At 46.9% G+C, this 19,532-nt stretch overlaps 1 protein-coding gene across 1 annotated transcript in view; it reads left to right on the forward strand.

The window, feature by feature from the left end:
- LOC138304024 (protein-glutamine gamma-glutamyltransferase E-like) overlaps positions 1-17,267 on the forward strand; it is a 331,092-nt gene extending 313,825 nt beyond the window's left edge. Inside the window, exons 11-12 of the mRNA XM_069243676.1 lie at positions 13,088-13,248; positions 14,890-17,267. Coding sequence (XP_069099777.1) covers positions 13,088-13,248; positions 14,890-14,910 — 182 coding nt within the window. The 3' untranslated portion in view covers positions 14,911-17,267. The remainder of the gene's footprint in view (positions 1-13,087; positions 13,249-14,889) is intronic.
- The last annotated feature ends 2,265 nt before the right edge of the window (positions 17,268-19,532 follow it).

Genomic DNA, 19,532 nt, shown 5'->3' on the forward strand with positions numbered 1-19,532 from the left:
AACAGCAACTCTAGTAAAATAGGTCTGACTTACAACCGTCCATTTCGAGCAGATGGCTGCGGCAACCTCTAGGATTCCCACTCCTTCCACAAATGAAAAAGGGAGGAGGTCCAGCACTAACATTTTTGCCAGCTTCCCATTGCACAAAAGTGTCAAAGGTGGTTGGGGTGGTAGGGCTCCTCCTGCCTAAACATGCCCATCCTAGTAGCTGGGATTTTCCTCTTTTCTGGGGCCACTGACCCAGGTGACTTTTGAGGTGTAGGTGGTGGTAGACTCAATGTGCGTCATGGTGCATTCACTGTATGCCATTGTGACTCCTGACTCTGAGTCTTCCTGCGCTGAGGCAGGTGGTTCTGGTGCACTGCTGGGGACAGGGCTGCTTTGCATTGGAATTTCACCCTCTTCTTCCTCACCATCCACTGTGATACAACCAGTTGTAGCTGATGTTTCCTGGCTCTCCTCATGTTCACACTGTGACCAAGTTCAGCAATTTATTTAAGGTGTTCCTCCCACCAGATTGCATGATGTTTTTTCATATGGTCATCTGGCCTCCAGTTCCATAACGTGAACCAGGCTTACCTCAATGAACACTTGTGTGGCAAATGGAGCATATCACAATGTTCTCCTCCTGTTTGCTAATTGTAAAAAGTCCCAAACTAGAAAGAAGTATTTTCTTACTGGACCACTGATAATGCCTGAAGAAGAACTGGAGGTAGGTGGGTGTGTTCATTGCCTCTCTGCAGTGCATACTGCTACTGAGTACGGGTTAGTGCAAGTTTTTTCTGGGGCTTTACAAATATGGGACCTGGTAGTGCTGTCTGTGCCACATCCCTTAGAGAAGGATGGAAATTGATGTCAGACTCCTCTGTGCCAGCTTCCATAATGACTGACATGTCGTCATCATCCTCACCATCATCCCCTTCCATGATTCTAAGGCTTTCTGGAACTTTTCTTTTCCCTTGCCTTTCCTGGCATCTCCCAGACTCTGTCAGGGTCCACTCCATGTCCGTATCTTCCTCATAAGAAGTGTTGTTTGAAGAAGATAGTAGTACCCTTCCTTTTTCTTGCTGGAGAACTGGGAGCCAATTATTCTTAAAGGGGAGGCTCTTGCTCGGCAGGAACCTCTACCTCCTTTTCTGCTCCAACTTTGGGAAGATCTACTATTGCTGGCTGTGGCTGCTGTCTAATTTACTTGGTTTCCTGAAATGATTGGTTGCTGCTTTGTGAAAGGGACACATCCAATTCAATGTCACTGTTCATCAACATCGCCACAATTGCAGTGGCTGCATCACTGACAGACATGGGTGGTCATTACAACCCTGGCGGTCGGTGTTAAAGCGGCGGTAAAACGGCCAACAGGCCGGCAGTAAAAAAAATGGAATCACGACCTTGGCGGTAACCGCCAACATAGACAGCCACTTTAACACTCCGACCGCCGCAGCAGTACAAACAAAACCACGGCGGTAACCGCCAACAGACAAGTGGAAGACAATGTACCGACCACAGTATTACAACAGTCCAATCCGCCACCTTTTCCGGGGCGGATTCGCGCGAACAAAAACACGTCGGAAAAAGGACTTGGAAGGGAAAACGATAACCTCTACTCACCCCACAAGGAACCAGGACGCCATGGAACCGGAACTCCAGATACTCCCTGCCTTTGTCTTCCTGCTTCTCTACCAGGAGCACGAATGCCTTCGCCGGCGGCAAAGACCACGGTGAGTACTGCACCTACGACACAGGGGAGGGGGGAGGGAAAAAAGAGTGACACACACACGCAACACGCAACACCCCCACCCTCACCCTCACCCACGACAACACAAACACTAATACATCATGATACATTACAGTTACACCCCCCCAAGCACCCCGGAAGAATGCAAAGACAAAAGGAAATGATTTGAACGTTTGTAATCTATTAAAATCCAGTACTCAAAAATATATATATATACACTATAAACAAATATATACACCAAGAATACAAGTCCAAGGTATTCCACCATTAAGGTCCGTGGACCACTATGCCCAAAATGCATGGGCGAGGCCCACACAAGATACCCGATCAAAACGGAGAGAACACTGATGGGGCATCAGATCGAAATACAACAGGCACCTCAGGGGGAAGGGAAGGGGGGGGCACCTCAGCCAGATGAGTGCACGACACCAGATCCACGAGGGGGCTCCATGGCCATTGATGTATCATGGGGAGTGCAAAGCCACAGTCTCTCAAGTCTCTACAGTTGGTGGGTTGCCCACTGATTTATCGTGGGGAGTGCAAAGCCACAGTCTCACAAGTCTCTCCAGTGGGTGGTTTGCCCACTGCTTTATCCTGGGGAGTGCAAAGCCACAGTCTCACAAGTCTCTCCAGTGGGTGGTTTGCCCACTGCTTTATCCTGGGGAGTGCAAAGCCACAGCCTCACAAGTCTCTCCAGTGGGTGGTTTGCCCACTGTTTTATCCTGGGGAGTTCCAAGCCACAGTCTCTCAAGTCTCTCCAGTGGGTGGTTTGCCCACTGCTTTAACCTGGAGAGTGCAAAGCCACAGTCTCTCAAGTGGGTGGTTTGCCCACTGCTTTATCCTGGGAAGTGCAAAGCCACAGTCTCTCAAGTGGATAACAGTCTCCACTGGTTCTGGAGGGGGCTTAGTGCCCAGAGTGCTTCATCCTACCAAGGACTGATGTAGTGGATGTGATACTCCACTGGCTCTGGAGGGGGCTTGGTGCCCAGAGTGCTTCCTCCTGCCAAGGGCTGAGGTAGTGGATGCCTTTCTCCACTGGTTCTGGAGGGGGCTTGGTGCCCACAGTGCTTCATCTTGCCAAGGACGGAGGTAGTGGATGTGATACTCCACTGGTGCTGGAGGGGGCTTGGTGCCCAGAGCGCTTCATCCTGCTGGTGGCGGCCTCAGTAGCGTCAGAGGTTTTGCCGCTCATTGGCCTGCGGTGCTGGTGGCGGCGGTGTCCTGTGAAGTGGTGCTTGTGGCGGCAGTGTCCTGTGAAGTGGTGCTTGTGGCGGCAGTGTCCTTCGCAGCGGTGCTGGTGGCGGCGGTGTCCTGTGAAGTGGTGTTTGTAGCGGCGGTGTCCTTGGCAGCGGTGCTGGTGACCGCAGTGTCCTGTGAAGTGGTGCTGGTGGCGGCGGTGTCCTGTGAAGTGGTGCTTGTGGCGGCGGTGTCCTTGGCAGCGGTGTTGTGGCGGCAGTATCCTTGGCAGCGGTGCTTGTGGCAGCGGAGTCCTTGTCAGCGGTGCTGGTGGTGTCCTTGGCAGCAGTGCCCCTTCCCCACCTTGGATGGTGGCACAGCTGTCTTCCCACTCCCAACTGTACTCCTGGAAGAGGCTTTGGTGGTAGATGTTTTGCTTTTCTCCCGCCGGGCACTGGCCAACATTTTATGTTTTTGAGGTGGGGGACTGTCCATGGTCTGGCTCCTTGGCACACTGGCTGCCCTGCTGCTTGGCGCACTCCAGAAGCCGGCTACTGCTGGCACCACTGTTCCCGCTAAAGTTGTGGCTGAGGTGCTGGGTTGTGACCTGAAAAGGCGGGCCCTAGGGGACTGAAGGGGTGGGGGAGGTGAGGGGAAGAGGTCAAGGTTGGACAGGAAATGTTTTTGGACACACTGGGACGGGTAGATGGAGGGGGTTTGGGAGTGGAGGAAAAGGTAGTGGTTGTAGGAGGTGTACGTTTGCTGACTTTGGGTGAAGGTGCATGGGCTGGAGGCTGTCGTGAGGTGGATGGCTGTTGGGTGGGTGTTTGGCTGCATTTGTGTAACTTGGGAGGTGGACTCACAGACACACTGGGAGAGGACACAGGGGATGTGTGAATGGTAGTGGGGGGGTGAGTTCATGTGAGAGGGGTGTGGTGATGGGTGTGCTGGTGATGGACGTAGTGGCTGAATATGTAGTGCATGCAGGTGTGAGTGGAGACGAGACATGGAGGGAGGAGGGAGACATGGAGGAGGGGGACACAGTGGAGGCGGTGGATGTTGGTATGTGTGCATGGGTATGATGGTTGTGTGAGTGCCTGTGGGATGTGTGGTGCTTATGTTTACCAGAGATTCCCTTGTGTGCTGAGGTGTGAGCATGCTGGTCTGATGGTGTGCTTGGGATAGGCTGAGGTACAGGGGTTTGGGTCTGGGTAGAGGAAGTTGGAGGGGGAGGCTGGACACAGGGACAATGGCTGCCATCAGTGCTGAGGCCAGAGTCTGAAAAGCTCGCTGTTGGGCTGCCTGACCAGAATGAATGCCCTCCAGGTATGCATTGGTCTGTTGCAACTGCCTCTCTATACCCTGGATGGCATTCAAAATGGTAGACTGCCCAACAGTGAGGGACCTGAGGAGGTCAATGGCCTCCTAACTGAGGGCAGCAGGGCTGACTGGGACAGGGGCTGAGGTGCCTGGGGCGAATGAGATGCCCACCCTCCTGGGTGAGCGGCCACGCGGCACACGATGAGGGTCTGCTGGGAGGGCGGTGCTGGTAGGGTGGGTGGCGGCTGTACCTGTAGATGCGGTGGGCACAGAGGGGTCCGCCACTGCAAGGAAGCTCCCATCAGAGGAGGAGTCCGTGTCACTGGTCTCAGCTCCTGTCCCCGCCGTGGAGCTCCCCTGGCCCTCCGTCCCACTGGTGGCTTCAGACTCCGTAGTGTCGCCCTCCAGGGCCATGTGGGATGCAGCTCCCTCCTGCTCCTGTGTCACTGCTCCTCCGCCTGATGATGCTAATGCACACAAGAACAGGGAGACCACAAAAAGGGGGGGGAAGACAGAAGAAAGACATGTTGAGTGCATGCAATACCGCTACCGTTGGCGGACACTACAGACACAGAAGCCCCTTGCACTACGCCGTGCACTTTGAGTTCCCTAAATTATCACAGGGAAATGGGGTACAAGGCCTATGCCCGATTGCTGCACACATGGAAGTCACAGGAGCCTGACTAGGTGTAGTTGGCTCTGAACACAGGTGGTGTGGGGTAATACATGGCCTGCCTTACGATGGGACCTTGCCTACTAAACGCGCCATGGCCTAGGGGAACTGACAGCCCACCTCCCCCACACAGACACCTCCACTGCGCGCAGAATCAGCTGAATTAGAGTGTACTCACCCCCTTGTGGCTGCTGTGATGCCCTCAAGCGCCCATCCAACTCCGGATACGCCACTGCCAGGATCCGGAACATCAGGGGGGTCATGGTGCGACGGGCACCCCTCCCATGTTGGGAAGCCATCCCCAGCTGGGCCTCCGCTGTCTTCTTGCTCCAGTGGCGAATGTCCTCCCATCTTTTCTGGCAGTGGTGCTTCGTCTGTGGTGGACCCCCAGGGTCCGGACTTCCTTGGTGATGGCACGCCAAATATCCTTCTTCTGGTGGGCGCTGACCTACAGGAATAGTACAGGGGAAAAGGAGAAGATATAACCGTCTGCAATGTCACAGTCATTGGCCCGCATCCCTACCCTTTCCATGACGCACATGCACTCACCGTCGTTTCATGCATGCCTCATTATCCCCCCCCGTCTTCCATCCACACCACTCCACACAGGCATTGTCCATTCCGCATGCTCACAGTGTACTTACCTATTTGTCTGGAGGACCATAGAGTAGCAGGTACTGGGGGAGGACCCCATCCACTAGTTTCTCCAACTCCTCCGTGCTGAAGGCAGGGGCCCTTTCCCCAGACACACGAGCCTTTGTCTCTTCCAGACTGAGGTCACAGCAGCACTTGCAGTGTAGGTCCTCTCCTGTCGAAGATCAGGTATCAAGTGAGTGAACAGAGAGAAAATGGCAGTGACGTCCGCGGCGGTGTGTACCGTCACCACCGGTGTACATCGTCATTAGCTCCTTGGACCCACAGGGTCCAATGTTAACCAATGCAGGACTGCGCCGCGGTCTTCGACCGCCTACTGCGACGGTGTACAACGCCAGGGCAGTTAACTCATATCCCCTTGTCCTACATTACAGGTCAGGCAGAAGCCATTTCAGGGGGCCACATGGCATTAATTTTAAGTGTGTCACACATATTTAGGCCTTGCATACACACTAATACAGGCACATAGCGGTTTGAAAAAATGTAGGAATAAAGTTGTGTTTACGTACCTTAGTGTTGGTTGACTCTCTGCTTGCTGTTCTCCTCCATAGAGCACATCCGCTGGGGCAGGTGAGGAGGTGACGGCATCCTCCGGTGTACAGACCGCTGGTGGACCTGTCGGCAATGGAGAAGCGACATGTAATTGTCACCTACAGACTTGATCGTGCCACAATCCTGGAACTGTGTGCCCAGTTGGAGCCAGACCTGATGTCAGCTATCCGCCATCCCACAGGAATCTCCCCTCTAGTGCAGGTGCTGTCAGTACTCTATTTCCTGGCAAGTGGGTCTTTTCAAACTACAGTGGCCATAGCATCAGGGATGTCCCAGCCTATGTTCTCCAACGTGTTCTCCAGAGTGTTGTCTGCCCTGCTGAAACACATGTGCAGCCACATTGTTTTCCCTCAGGTGGAGGATTTGCTAACAGTGAACGGTGACTTCTATGCCCTGGGACATATCCCCAACATCATAGGTGCCATTGATGGGACACATGTGGCCTTGGTACCCCCCCCCCCCCCCAGCAGTAGTGAACAGGTGTATAGAAACAGGAAGAGTTACCATTCAATGAATGTGCAGATGGTGTGTTTGGCCGACCAGTACATTTCCCATGTGAATGCCAAGTTTCCTGGCTCAGTGCATGATGCTTACATTTTGAGGAATAGCAGCATCCCTTATGTGACGGGGCAACTCCAGAGGCACTGTGGGTGGCTATTAGGTGAGGACATGGAGCCTATACAGTGTGACTAGGTGTCTGGGTCTGGGGATGTCCCTAAGTGTTAGTGTGTGTCTATCAGATTTCCCTCGACATTTGCAGGAGACTCTGGCTACCCCAACCTGTCATGACTACTGACCCCAGTGAGGAATCCCAGGACAAGGGCAGAGGAATGCTACAATGAGGCCCATGGGTGAACTCGGAGGGTTATAGAGAGGACCTTCGGCCTCCTGAAGGCCAGGTTATGGTGCCTCCATATGACAGGTTGTTCCCTCTTCTACTCACCAAAGAAGGTGTGCCAGATCATCGTGGCCTGCTGTATGCTTCACAACTTGGCTTTGCGACGACAGGTGCCTTTTCTGCAGGAGGATGGTCCAGATGGAGGTGTTGTGGCAGCTGTGGAGCCTGTGGACAGTGAAGAAGAGGAAGCAGAAGAAGAGGACATCGACAACAGAAACATGGTGATTCATCAATACTTCCAGTGAGACACAGGTAAGAAGACATCACTGCCTGCTACATCTGATATAATTGTTCGACCTGTCATCTGTCTGTCACTTTCACCCCGTGTATGGACCTTGAGTTGTCACTTTCCCTTTCAATTTCACAGATGTGGGTCCCACTGTGTGACATCTGCTTTGTTTCCGCATGGACTAGAGCTGTGTGACATAGGTATGTTGACAATACAATGGATAAAGAATTTGTACACAGTTATTGCAAATACACATTTTCGAAAGCACAGACTGACTCCAGATTGTTTTGTGCTTTAAGGATATTTATTTAAATACTAAATATTGGAGGGTGTTGTAAAATGGTCAGGGGTGATGGTGGAGGAATGTCCATGGCAGAGTCAAGACTATTAGTCTCACAGGTGCATTGTCCAAAGGGGCATGGGAAGTGGAGCTGGGGCCGTTTAAGGATAACAGGGTGACAAAGTGGGACAGAAGGATGACAATCAGGGTGGTCTCATTTCTTGGTGGGGGTCTTGGCATTGTTCTCTGTCTTTGTCCTGGATCTCAGGGACCGCTTGTGGGGTGGTTCTCCATCTGCAGGGGGTGGGGTGCTGGTGTTGTGGCCCTTTGGCGGTGCCTCCTGTCCACTAGCACCGGTGGAGGCGGTGAGCAGTTCATGGTCCAGGCTAGTGTCAGGGGCCCCTTGTTGTGCCACAGTGTCCCTCCTGGTGTTGACGAGTTCCTTCAGCACCCCTACAATGGTGCCCAGGGTGGTGTTGATGGATTTTAGTTCCTCCCTGAACCCCAAATACTGTTCCTCCTGCAGCCGCTGGGTCTCCTGAAACTTGGCCAGTACCGTTGCCATTGTCTCCTGGGAATGGTGGTAGGCTCCCTTGATGTTGGAGAGGGCCTTGTGGAGAGTGGGTTCCCTGGGCCTGTCCTCCCCCTGTCACACAGCAGCCCTCCCAGTTCTCCTGTGTTCCTGGGCCTCTGTCCCCTGAACCGTGTGCCCATTACCACTGCCCCCAGGTCCCTGGTGTTGTTGTGGTGGTGGGTTAGCCTGGGTTCCCTGTAGTGGTGGACATACTGCTGCTTGATGTGTCCTGGGGACAGAGGTATGGGCCTGCTGGGTGGGTGCTGCGCTGGTGTTTCCAGAGGGGGAAGGCTCTGTTGTGGCTTGTGCCAGTGTAAGGGGAACCGACTGTCCCGAGGTCCCAGATGGGCCAGGCTGGTCGTCTAGATCCAGTTGAACAGAGCTGCTGTCATCACTGTGGGCCTCTTCTGTGGGGTGAGTGGACATGTCTGGACTCTCCTGTCCGGTGACGTTGGGTAGGGGTCCTGCAGGGGTTTAAAGGCATGATTATTGTGTGTGCCATGGTGTGCAATGGGTGGGTGACCCTGTACCCAAGTGCTTGCATTCTTGTGTGGGACCTTGTGTGATAATTGTTTAGGGGTGTGTGTGGGTATGTGCAGTGGCCATGCATTGGTGATGGGTGTCCATGCTTTGGTGTTGCATGCAGGGTTTGGTATTGGGATGGGTGGGTTGTGATAGTGGGACATATGTGAGGAGTTGGAGTGATGGGGTGAGGGCGAGGGTGGAGGTATGTGATAGCATGCAGGTAGGGTGGGGGATGTAACAGTTAAGATTTGACTTACCAGAGTCCATTCCTCCAGCTACTTCTGCGAGGCCCTCAGGATGCAGTATAGCAAAGACCTGCTCCTCCCATGTTGTTAGTTGTGGGGGACGAGGTGGGGGTCTGCTGCCAGTCCTCTGAACCGCAACGTGGTGTTTTGAGACCACGGAACGTACCTTCCCCCGTAGGTCATTCCACCTCTTCCTGATGTCATCCTGTGTTCTTGGGTGCTGTCCCACTGCTTTGACCCTGTCCACGATTCTGCGCCATAGCTCCATCTTTCTAGCTATGGTGGTGTACTGCACCTGTGATGAGAATAGCTGTGGCTCTACCCGGATGATTTCCTCCACCATGACCCTGAGCTCCTCCTCAGAGAACCTGGGGTGTCTTGGGGGTGCCATGGGGTGGTGCGGGTGATGTTTTGGGTGGTGTGTGTTGTGATGTGTGGGGTGATGTTTAGGGGTGTGTGGTGTTTTGTGTGTGGTTGTTGTGTGAGTGATGGTGTTGAGTGCCTGTGGATGCTAGTTTGTAGATGGTGGTGTCTCTCTCTGGCCTTCAGTCGCAAATGTGGTCGTAAGGGTTTGTAGGTGATGTGGGTGTGTGTTTTATATTGTATTGGATGTGTGGGAGTGGTGTGTGTGTGTGTATCAGGAGTGTGTATTTCGATTTATCCAATGTGGTAGTGTTTTGTAAATGTGTGTGTATTTTGAGCGCAGCGGTGTATACCGCAAATGGAATACCGCGGTTGAAAGACCGCTGCGTGGATTTGTGGGTCGTGATAGTGTGGGCGTATTCCTGTTGGCGTGATGGTGTCAGTTTTGGTACCGCCAGTTTATCACTGACCTTTGGTGTGGCGGACTTGTGTGGGTGTCTAAATTTTGGCGGATTCCGAGCTGTGGGTCATAATAGCTGTGGCGGAATTCCGCAGCCGCGGCGGTGTGTTGGCGGTCTTCTGCACGGCGGTAAGCAGCATTTACCGCCAATGTTGTAATTACCTCCATGGTCTTGAACTTAGGTTGGGGTGGTGTTGAAGATGCAGGAGTGCTGTTCACATGTTCCTCCCAGGAGGCCAGTGGCAGGCACACGTCTCCTGAAAAGGATGCAGTGGAAATCTCTTTCTTCCCACTGACCCACTTTTTTGGGAGCAACCTTCTTTGGGGCCATCTTAAAGGTCTCAGTTGGCAGTGGCACTAACCCGCACAAGCGGAAGAGATTGGAGGACAAACTGTACAGGCCTTCTCTTTGGCACCTCTGCTGGTGTTGTGACGTCTCTTCTCTTACGCCCTTAAAAGCAACCAAACAAGAAAACATGTAGTTAGTGAACCATAAATTTGTTGCAGTTTGAAATAGTACAGATAAATGCAGTATTAGTGCGGTTGGTTACTTATGTCACAAATACCAATTTAATCAAACATTGTAAAGTCAAACCAGACCACCATACCATAAAATGTCATTTCAAATCAGGCACCACAACATGCAGATATAGCTCTTTGTTTTATCCCTCTATGTTATAAAGGAGACATCTGTAGTAGTCAGAGAGAGGTGCATGAGTAAATGGAATGATCCTTAATAAAACCTATGGTGGCAAGGTAGTCCATGTGAAATGGAATAATCATTAAAAAAATAAATTATGCTTTGGAATTGTCTGGAATGCACCACTGCCAGGGTGTCCAGGAGGAAATGAAATTATTACACACCTAAAGAAACCAAATGCTGTAGCGTGGCTGTGTGCCTTTGGTGAATGTATGGATTGATGGAAGAATGGATGTGGATTGATGGCTGGATGAATGGATGGATGGATGGATCAAGGCAAAATGCAGAATTAAATGAAATTGAATTAAACAAATTACAAAATTGAAAAAATTGAACAAAAACTAAAAGAAAAATTACAATAAAAAGCAAGAAATTAAAAAAAATGAAAATAATAAAATACAATGAAAAATAATAAATAAATAAAAATTAAGATAAAAAATAAACTAGTAAATAGAATAAAAAATGTGAATAAAAATTTAAATAGAAAATGATAATGAACAAATGATCAATAATTGCTGATGATTGTATGCAAGCCTATGGCAAAAGCACACTGACAGCATGCACAAAATGGCTGCCAGCCACATGGGAAAACATCAAGAAGGAGGCATGGCAAACAAAGAACACATGCAAGCCTATGGCAAAGGGTCAATGGCTGGGTGGACAAAATAGCTGTCAGCCACATGGTCAAATAACAACAATAAGGAGCAAGGAGGCATGGAAAGCAAAGAAGAACCCAGGCAAGCATATGGCAAAGACACACTGAATGAATGCACAAAATGGCTGAAAGTACCAGAAACATGGTAAAACAACAACAAGGAGCAAAGAGGCTTGGCAAACAAAGAACACATGCAAGTTTATGGCAAAGGGACATTGGCTGGATGCAGAAAATGGCTGCCAGATACATTGTCAAACAACAACAAGGAGCAAGGAGACATGGGGAACAAGAAGAACCTATGCAAGCCTCTGGCTAAGACACACTAGCTGGATGCACAAAATGATTGAAAGTGCAAGCCACGTGGTAAAACAACAAGAAGGAGCAAGGAGGCATGGCAAACAAAGAACACATGCAAGTGTATGGCAAACGGACACTGGCCAGATGCAGAAAACGGTCAACAGCCACATGGGCAAACAAAAACTGTGAACAAGGAGGCACTCTATGTACTCCACTCTGCACCTCTCCACTCTATTCTACTATATGCCACTTTATTCAATAAGGCTCTAGACCACTACATTTCATGCTATTCCATGCTACGGCTCTCGCCTGTATGCCACTCCAGTCAATTCCCTTAATGACACCCTAATCGACTAGAGTATACTATATGATTTGAAACACTTCTTCATCAAAAAATTAAAAAACATTAACCCAAACTACAAAACAATAGAAATTCTAGTTATAGTTATACCTTGGTTTCATAATTTACGCACCATCTCTAAATTACTATAACTCACCCACCCCCATTCACAATGTTGTCAGCTCGCTACCCATTTTACATTTACTATAAATCACCACGCTACCATGCACAGTGTTCTCATAAATGATGTCATAAGTGTTGTTATGGATGCAATGACTTCATATGTTTTAAGTGTTGTGATATGAAAGGGTAAAAGCAGTGGCGTTAAAGTTAATGTAGTGTGGCTAGCTAATTGACATGTATGTGTGAATATATATCTATGAATATATGTATATATATATATAATTTTAAACATATATATGTGTGTGTGTGTATACATATATATATATGTATATATATATATATATATATATATATATATAATTGTGTTTAATAGGTGTCTTAGACAGTAGTACATGGAAAATATGAAAAAAATTACATTCATATAATATAAATTGAATATTTATCAGTAACTATTATATACTATATATCTATTTAAAATCACACACATATGTGTGTGTTCATAGAGATATATATTTATAGTATAGGTTTTAGTATATTTATAGTATTGCACAATTAGTGGAATCTATTTGCTTTCCATTATGTCACTGCTCTATATTGAAATATTTAACATATAGTACTTCAAACTGTTCATCTGTATGTTTTTGACAATATTAATGTCTATGTTGTTGTATATATTTATGTAATTTCCTTTATAAGTAAAGGATTGAGATATTGTTGTAAACTATATTTTTGCCACAATATTTTTGTCAACAATGTTTTTTTACCACAGTATTGTATCAATGATCCACAGAAAGACTGTCTGCTTCAGTGAGCAAGGGACAACTTAGAATATATTAGTAAGTGATAAAGAGGAAGAAAGTACAAGGTCACAGTCAATTACAGTCATCAAAGGGTCCTCAAATAGTGAGAAACATTGAGAAATATACCACTCAGCAATAGGATACAGTCATTAAAGTAGGCTGCAATGGAAGGGGGGATAGACAGGTAAATGGAAATAGATCACACTGCACACCATTGATCTTAAAAGATTAGCAGATGGTCAATCTAGGATTTAAGCAAGTATATACAAATGAAGGGGCATTTATTTTGCTATCTCTTTAAGCTGCTAATAACAGGAACAAATTAAGGGTCAATTATATTACCCATTAAATGCACATTTTTGCAAGGATGGCCGACCTGGGCAGTTCTACTAACTTCAAAGAAGACATCCTAAGAAAAGATACAGCTAAGTTCACACACAATGATTGATGAATAATCCTAAACATGTTTTCTGTATTTCACTTCTCAGGCAAACAGCTTTTATTCTTGATAACATCTGGCCAGTATCGCCCATTTCTGAGTGATGAACATTTGCTGAAAGTAGTTGCTGTCTGTGAAGTAGAGAAGACAGATGAGAGAGTGGTAACAGAGACATTTATCCCACTGGGGACTTCCCTCACCACTGTTAAGGTAAACTGTTATGTATTAATACAATCTATCCAGGAACTGATGTGAACCAATATGTACAAACACTGCGGGTGCAGTCTGTGCACTGCAGTGCCCATGTTGGGCTTGAGTTTCTATTTAACAGACCACATAGGAGGGAGCAAGTGGTTAGCAGTGTTCTGCAGCAGAATGCAATGCAGCACTACAATGATGACACCAGAGGACCACAGAGATGTTCTTGTGTCACCATTACAGAGAGGCCAATACAGAGATATTCAAAGGTCCTGAAGAGACAGCTTACCAGAATTTCTACACAAGGGCCATTTCAATTAGTAATGTATTCAATCTTTTTCATAAATCACCACTCCACCCTGGCAGTGTAAGCATGTGGAGCAATAAAACAATATGCTGAGTTGCCAGTGATTCTTTAGACAGAACAAGTAGAACAATGTAACACAGTCCATTGTCATCTTGTTAGCACAACCAAAGGATATAAGATATGTTCTTCTTCTGTTAGACAGGGATTGGAGAGTTCAGAGAGGGGGAAAGAACCATAGCTGGCACTAAGGAGGTGGAAGTCCAAGAAAATAAATTAGATGTGAGGGTTAAAGTGGACAGACAGGAAATTTCACTGCCTTGTCTACTGCATTTCTCCCAAACTATTTCCATTAAATGCCAATATAACATGTTTATTTACAGATCATAAAATGCATAGTAATCCACAGAAAGCCTGGCAGTGAAAGTGTTTTAATTCAGGGTTGCACACTAAGAATGAACTGGCTTCTAGGTGCAGGAAATAGGACAGCTTGAAAAATCTTCAGGAGATCAAACTGTATTTAAACAAAGGTCATTTTAATCCTTTACATACACCATTATAGTTTATGATTGATAGGTGACTGAGGTACAGTGGTACCAGGTTCGGTTGCCTGGGGCCAAGGACAGTAAACCGTCATAAACTCTCATCTGTTTTAACTTTATTGGCTATCACTAAATATAACCCTGCTCTTAGGTGAAATGCTTAACCCCTGATGGAATACATACACTAGCATGAATTATAAATGGATGTGGAGACATTCTATAATGCTAATATGGCACTATAGCTTCCTTTCTCTCCTTGCACATACTTTAAAACTAGTGACCATTGTGGGTTTAATCACTATTTTGATGTCTGTGTTCAAAATAAATAAGCCCTTAATGTGAGTGTACATAGTGGTACGTTAATACTGTTTGTAATAATACTTCGTCCAGTATCAATATTTACTATGGGATTTTGACTTAATCCCCTACAGGTCAGAATGCAATGGGAGCAAGAGTAAAACAGTGTCACTGCAACACATTCTGCATGTGAACAAGCCAATGCAAGGCCTTTTATAATGGATACAGTTCTCCAGGCATGCCTGGAGGACATATGATCCCACATAATACCAATGCATGCCTTTCTGCTCTTATATTCATTTCACTGGTAAAATGAAGGAAGTATCAAAATCTGGGGGATTAAAAGAGACCACTAGTGTGGTTGTCTTTATCCTCCCTTACAGTCCATATCTGCTTTCTGTTAAAAACGTCTTACCGATCACTTCCCTGTAACGATGATGCCCAGCATACAGCATATCCCACGTTGGTTTCTAAGCACCTTTATTTACCTGCTGTTTTTTTATATTTCAGGCTGCTACACATGTGCCTTAAGAAAGGCATAAAAGTCCTGTTCCAGAAATGGTATTGGACAAGACCTCGTCTGCTTCGTCTGCAATGAATGTTTGAATGGGAAGGACCCCGGGATCATTAATATGAAGCCATTTAAATGCATAGTTTTGCTATGTGGATGGAATGAATTCCCACAAAAAGCGTTCAACTGAAATGTCCACAGCTGGGAATATTTCACTATGTGTGTAAATAAGGAGAAAGGTCAATATCCATGGCTATTAGTTTCACCTTTAAATTTCTCTTTTTGGCTTGGCATTTAAAAGCCAAAATGATACTGATAATTGTTTTGTTATTATTTAGAAAATAACAGTGAGAAATGGGGTTACTTTTTGACTGGGGTGTGAGCCTTGGTCAAGCAACAACCACAATCCCTTGCACAGTGAACCACAAATGTGACTAAATTAAACAGTTTTTAACCCTTTATGGTGTGCCACAAAAAACAGACAGGCTTAACTTAGAGGCAACATGTAAAGTATTTATGCAGCACAGAAACAGTAATAACATGATTACAGAATGCAAGAAAAATCCAGCACCAATAGAGAAAATAGAGCACATTTTAATAAATGATTCACACCAAAGTGACAAAAAAACAAAAAGTAGACCCAGAAATATAACATTTTGTAAAAACTAGCACCTAAAAGGCCAAATCACCAACCATGGATATCTAGTCACAGGAGACCGGGTCAAAGTAAAAAAAATATAGCCGTCGGCGATGGAGCACTGTCTGGATGCAAGAAGTGGATTGGGCCCAGTCAGTGCTTACCTTCGACTTAGATGAAATTTTTAGAAAGATGTTCTAATAAGGTAAAGTACAGTGGAGCAAGGCTGTAGGAGGTGTCTGAGGAGGGAGTGTTGTCATCAAGGATCATGGGTCGAAGCTGCAGAGAAGATTTCAAAGTTTGGACTTAGTCTCTTTTTTGGATGTCCAAAATCACTGACAGACAAGGTAGAGGGATGTAGCTGAAGACAGTTTTCCAAGACTGGATACCCCTTTGGTGAATGAAAAGGATTTGCTGTTGTGGGGAAGAAAATGCTGTAAAATCCATCTGACCTGCAATGCGCCATGGGTGGAAATGCAAGTTGGTTGGTCCCAGTGTCCACCTGGTTCTCAGAGCAGTTTCTGGCCAAACATTTTTTAAGGTCTCAGTTTTGGGATTTGGCCATCTGGGCACTTTTAGCTCAACAATCAAGAGTGCAGGACGGATGGGACATCACTTGAGGATTCAGGACTCACTCAGGCTTGATCCAGGTGCGATGTCAAGATGGTGGGAGCCTTTTATGCCCCTGTGGCTCTGAACAGAAGGCCAACAAACTAGCCCTTGGAGTCACTCTGGCAGTCTAGGGTTCAGGTGAAGATGCAGGGTTCAACAGCAGGACTGGCATTTGAGGGTTCAAGGAAGGCTCCAGGCAGCAAATAATCTCTTGTAGGTACAGCAAAGCAGTCTTGCAGCGTGCAGAGCAGGTTATAGCAGCAGACAGTCCTCTGAGAGTCCTTCTCAGGCCCAGGAGTAAACTGAAGAGTGGGTCTGAATGTCCTATTTTCACCCCCTGCTTCACTTTCTCTGGAAGGTGGGAGAAACTACTAGAAGGTATTTGTAGTGCATGGATTTCCTGATCCCACTGCCCTGGCTACAAGCTGGTTGCAGTGACAATGTGGGGGTGAAGGGTCCTTTATGAGAAGTCAAAGCACACCCTATTCAGTTGCAAGTGGGGCTGTGCTTAGCTCTGCCCCCATCCTCTAAGCAAATGGCACATTGAGGTACACCTAATCTCTCTAATGTGTGACTGCGTGAGAAGAATACACAAAGTTTAACTGTCATTTACACCTAGTCACGTGACCCAAGTTAGGCTGCAGGCACAGGGAGGGCTAAGGGCAGGAAAATGCCAGATTTCTAAAAGTTCAAACATCTCATAAATCCCAATCCTGACAATACTTCTACACACCCATAGTTTCCTTCATGACCACTGCATTCAATAATAATGATCACCATTTATTATCTTGAGTCATTAATCATAACACTTTTTAAATAAAGAATATCATACACAAAAGAAAAATATGATTATATCATAGATATAAATAACAATACATTACACCCCCACACATCACATCAATGACATTTCATACAAATATGACATGTAGTACAACAAGCAAATATGTCTGTTCTGAACTCTGCTGCCCACTAAGAGGTACTACTTTTACACACTGTACAAATAATCTTCAAACTCATTACTGAATGGGCCAAGCAAGGCAACCAATCAATGTTGTGCTAGTTGAGATCAGGGGTACAACTTTCTTCACATTAGGTCACTTTGACCCTGATTACCAGCATCTATTGTTTCATGCACTTGTTGTTTGCACACTTGCCAATGCGTTTCAAACCTGTAACCTTTTTCCGGGTTCTCCTCAGGACTCAGAAATGTTGATCACTAAAGCTAAAAACAAAGACTATTCATACCACTAAACTCAACATCACAAGGGGTAGACAATAAAACCTCTCAAATACTACGGGGATGAAGTCACATTTGCATACAAGACTTTCTGTATTCTGTCAATCAATTAGGCTGATGGGCCTGTAATTGGATGGAAGATTCCTTGACCCCTTTTTAAAAATGTTAACAATCTCAGCCCTAGCCCAAAAAGGGGGTATGGAGCATCACTGAATATGGAATTGAAAAACAATGCAAAATATGGGTTCCAGATAACCTTTTCGGATGTACAAAGGTCCCTGGGCATTTTGCCTAAGGCAGGATCTTTATTTTGCGCAATCCAATCAATTGTTTTTGTTGACTTCATCTATTGTCTTTTGCCCAGGCTTCAGAAGCATTAGAAGTGGTGACCCATTATCAGTGCAGATGTGCCCACTAACAAAAGTGAACTTCTTTCCTCACAAACAGGGGAATACAAAGAAATTGGATAAACGTTCTACCCATGCAGATATATTGCTATCAGTGAGTGTGTTAATGTTGGGGTGGTTGTTTGCTAATATTGTCTAAAAGGAAAGCTGATCCTTCAACTTAACAGCATTTAACATAGCCTCCCAGTTGGAAAACACCCAGTTTTTCTTGGCTTGATTTATAACAGCTTTATATCAGGACCTAGCAACTTGTATCTGGCTCCTATTCTCACCATCAATAGCAGCAGAGAGGGCTCACCTCACAGATCTGCAAGATTCTGAGTACCAGGGGACATTTTTCTCTCTCTTTGGCAACGCCCGACACTCAACCACAGACTGATTCTTGAGGGAAGAGAACATGACATTATGGAACTCACTAATTTTTCCCAAAGAGTCTGTACCTAATGGGTTCTGACCCTCTGCCTGAACCATCTCTAAGCTTGAAGCAACCACCAAGATAGCCAGGGAGGTAGCCACAGAGCTCCTTTGAGGGGATTGCTTGGGACTGTAATCTTATTGTCGAAAAATCTATGGGGAAGCCAGGGCTACTGGGTCCCAGAGTCTCAAGGTAAGGCTTAGAGCATTATGGTCAGTATCATAGTCATCTACCACATTCACATGATCATCTTCGGTCACAATCTACGATTGAGCAAGATGTAGTCTATAAGACTAGTTGTATGCTGAAGGTTGTATGTGTGGCTCCCCTCCTTCTCAGATATAAATCTCCCATTACCAGCTCAAATTCCATTGTTCAACATAAAGGAGTTTAACTGAAGTGCAGCCACTGATCACTTCTTGATAGGGGGAAGAGTCAGAGCTGGGACTGACAAAATTGTATCCTCCTCCCCAGTCAGATTTTTACACTCAATGCCCAGCAGCTCAACGTTACCATGGAACTCACCTTCCACTATTTTTAGACAGTTTACAGGGAGGGTCGCCAGATGGGAATTGATCAGATCAATAAAGGATAGATCTCCTCTAATACCACCAAGCCTACAGTTAAATAATGGTCCTCATTACAACCCTGGCGGATGGCGTTATTTTGGAGAAAGGTACTGCCAACAGGCTGGCGGTACCTTTCCCCAAACATAAAATTGGCGGTTTGGCTTAAGCCAAACCGCCAATATACCACTCCGTCGGCCAGGGCGGTAACAGCCGCCAGGCTAGAGACTTCAGTCTCCAGCCAGGCGGCTGCCACTGCCCCACCCGTGGGATTTTGACCCCGCCTACCGCCATGGTTTTCGTGGCTTCCTTACCTGACACTGATAGGGGTCTCCCCTGCCCCCTTCCCCTGCCTCGAGTCCTTCCCCACCCTCCCCTACCTACCCCCATGACATACATGCACATTCATGCACCAATGTACACACGCATACACACACTCATACCCACATTCACCCATGCATGCATACATACATTCACACACACATCCACACACTGACATACATATAAGCACCCACGCATTCACACAACACAACATACACGCACACTCATGCCCGTTCATGCGCACACTCATTCCACATGCCACCACACACCCACATGCATGCACACAGACACATACACCCACACCCGCACACACAAAAACAACACCGCCATCTTTCTCCCCTGTCGGAACACCCGACTTACCTGCTTGCAGGGGCTCCTCCGGTAGGACACGGGCGTGGCGCTGCTGCCAGCAGCAGCTAACACCGCCAGGCCGTATCATGGATCATG

The sequence above is a fragment of the Pleurodeles waltl genome, chromosome 7 (genome assembly GCF_031143425.1).
Source record: "Pleurodeles waltl isolate 20211129_DDA chromosome 7, aPleWal1.hap1.20221129, whole genome shotgun sequence".
Taxonomy (NCBI): domain Eukaryota; kingdom Metazoa; phylum Chordata; class Amphibia; order Caudata; family Salamandridae; genus Pleurodeles; species Pleurodeles waltl.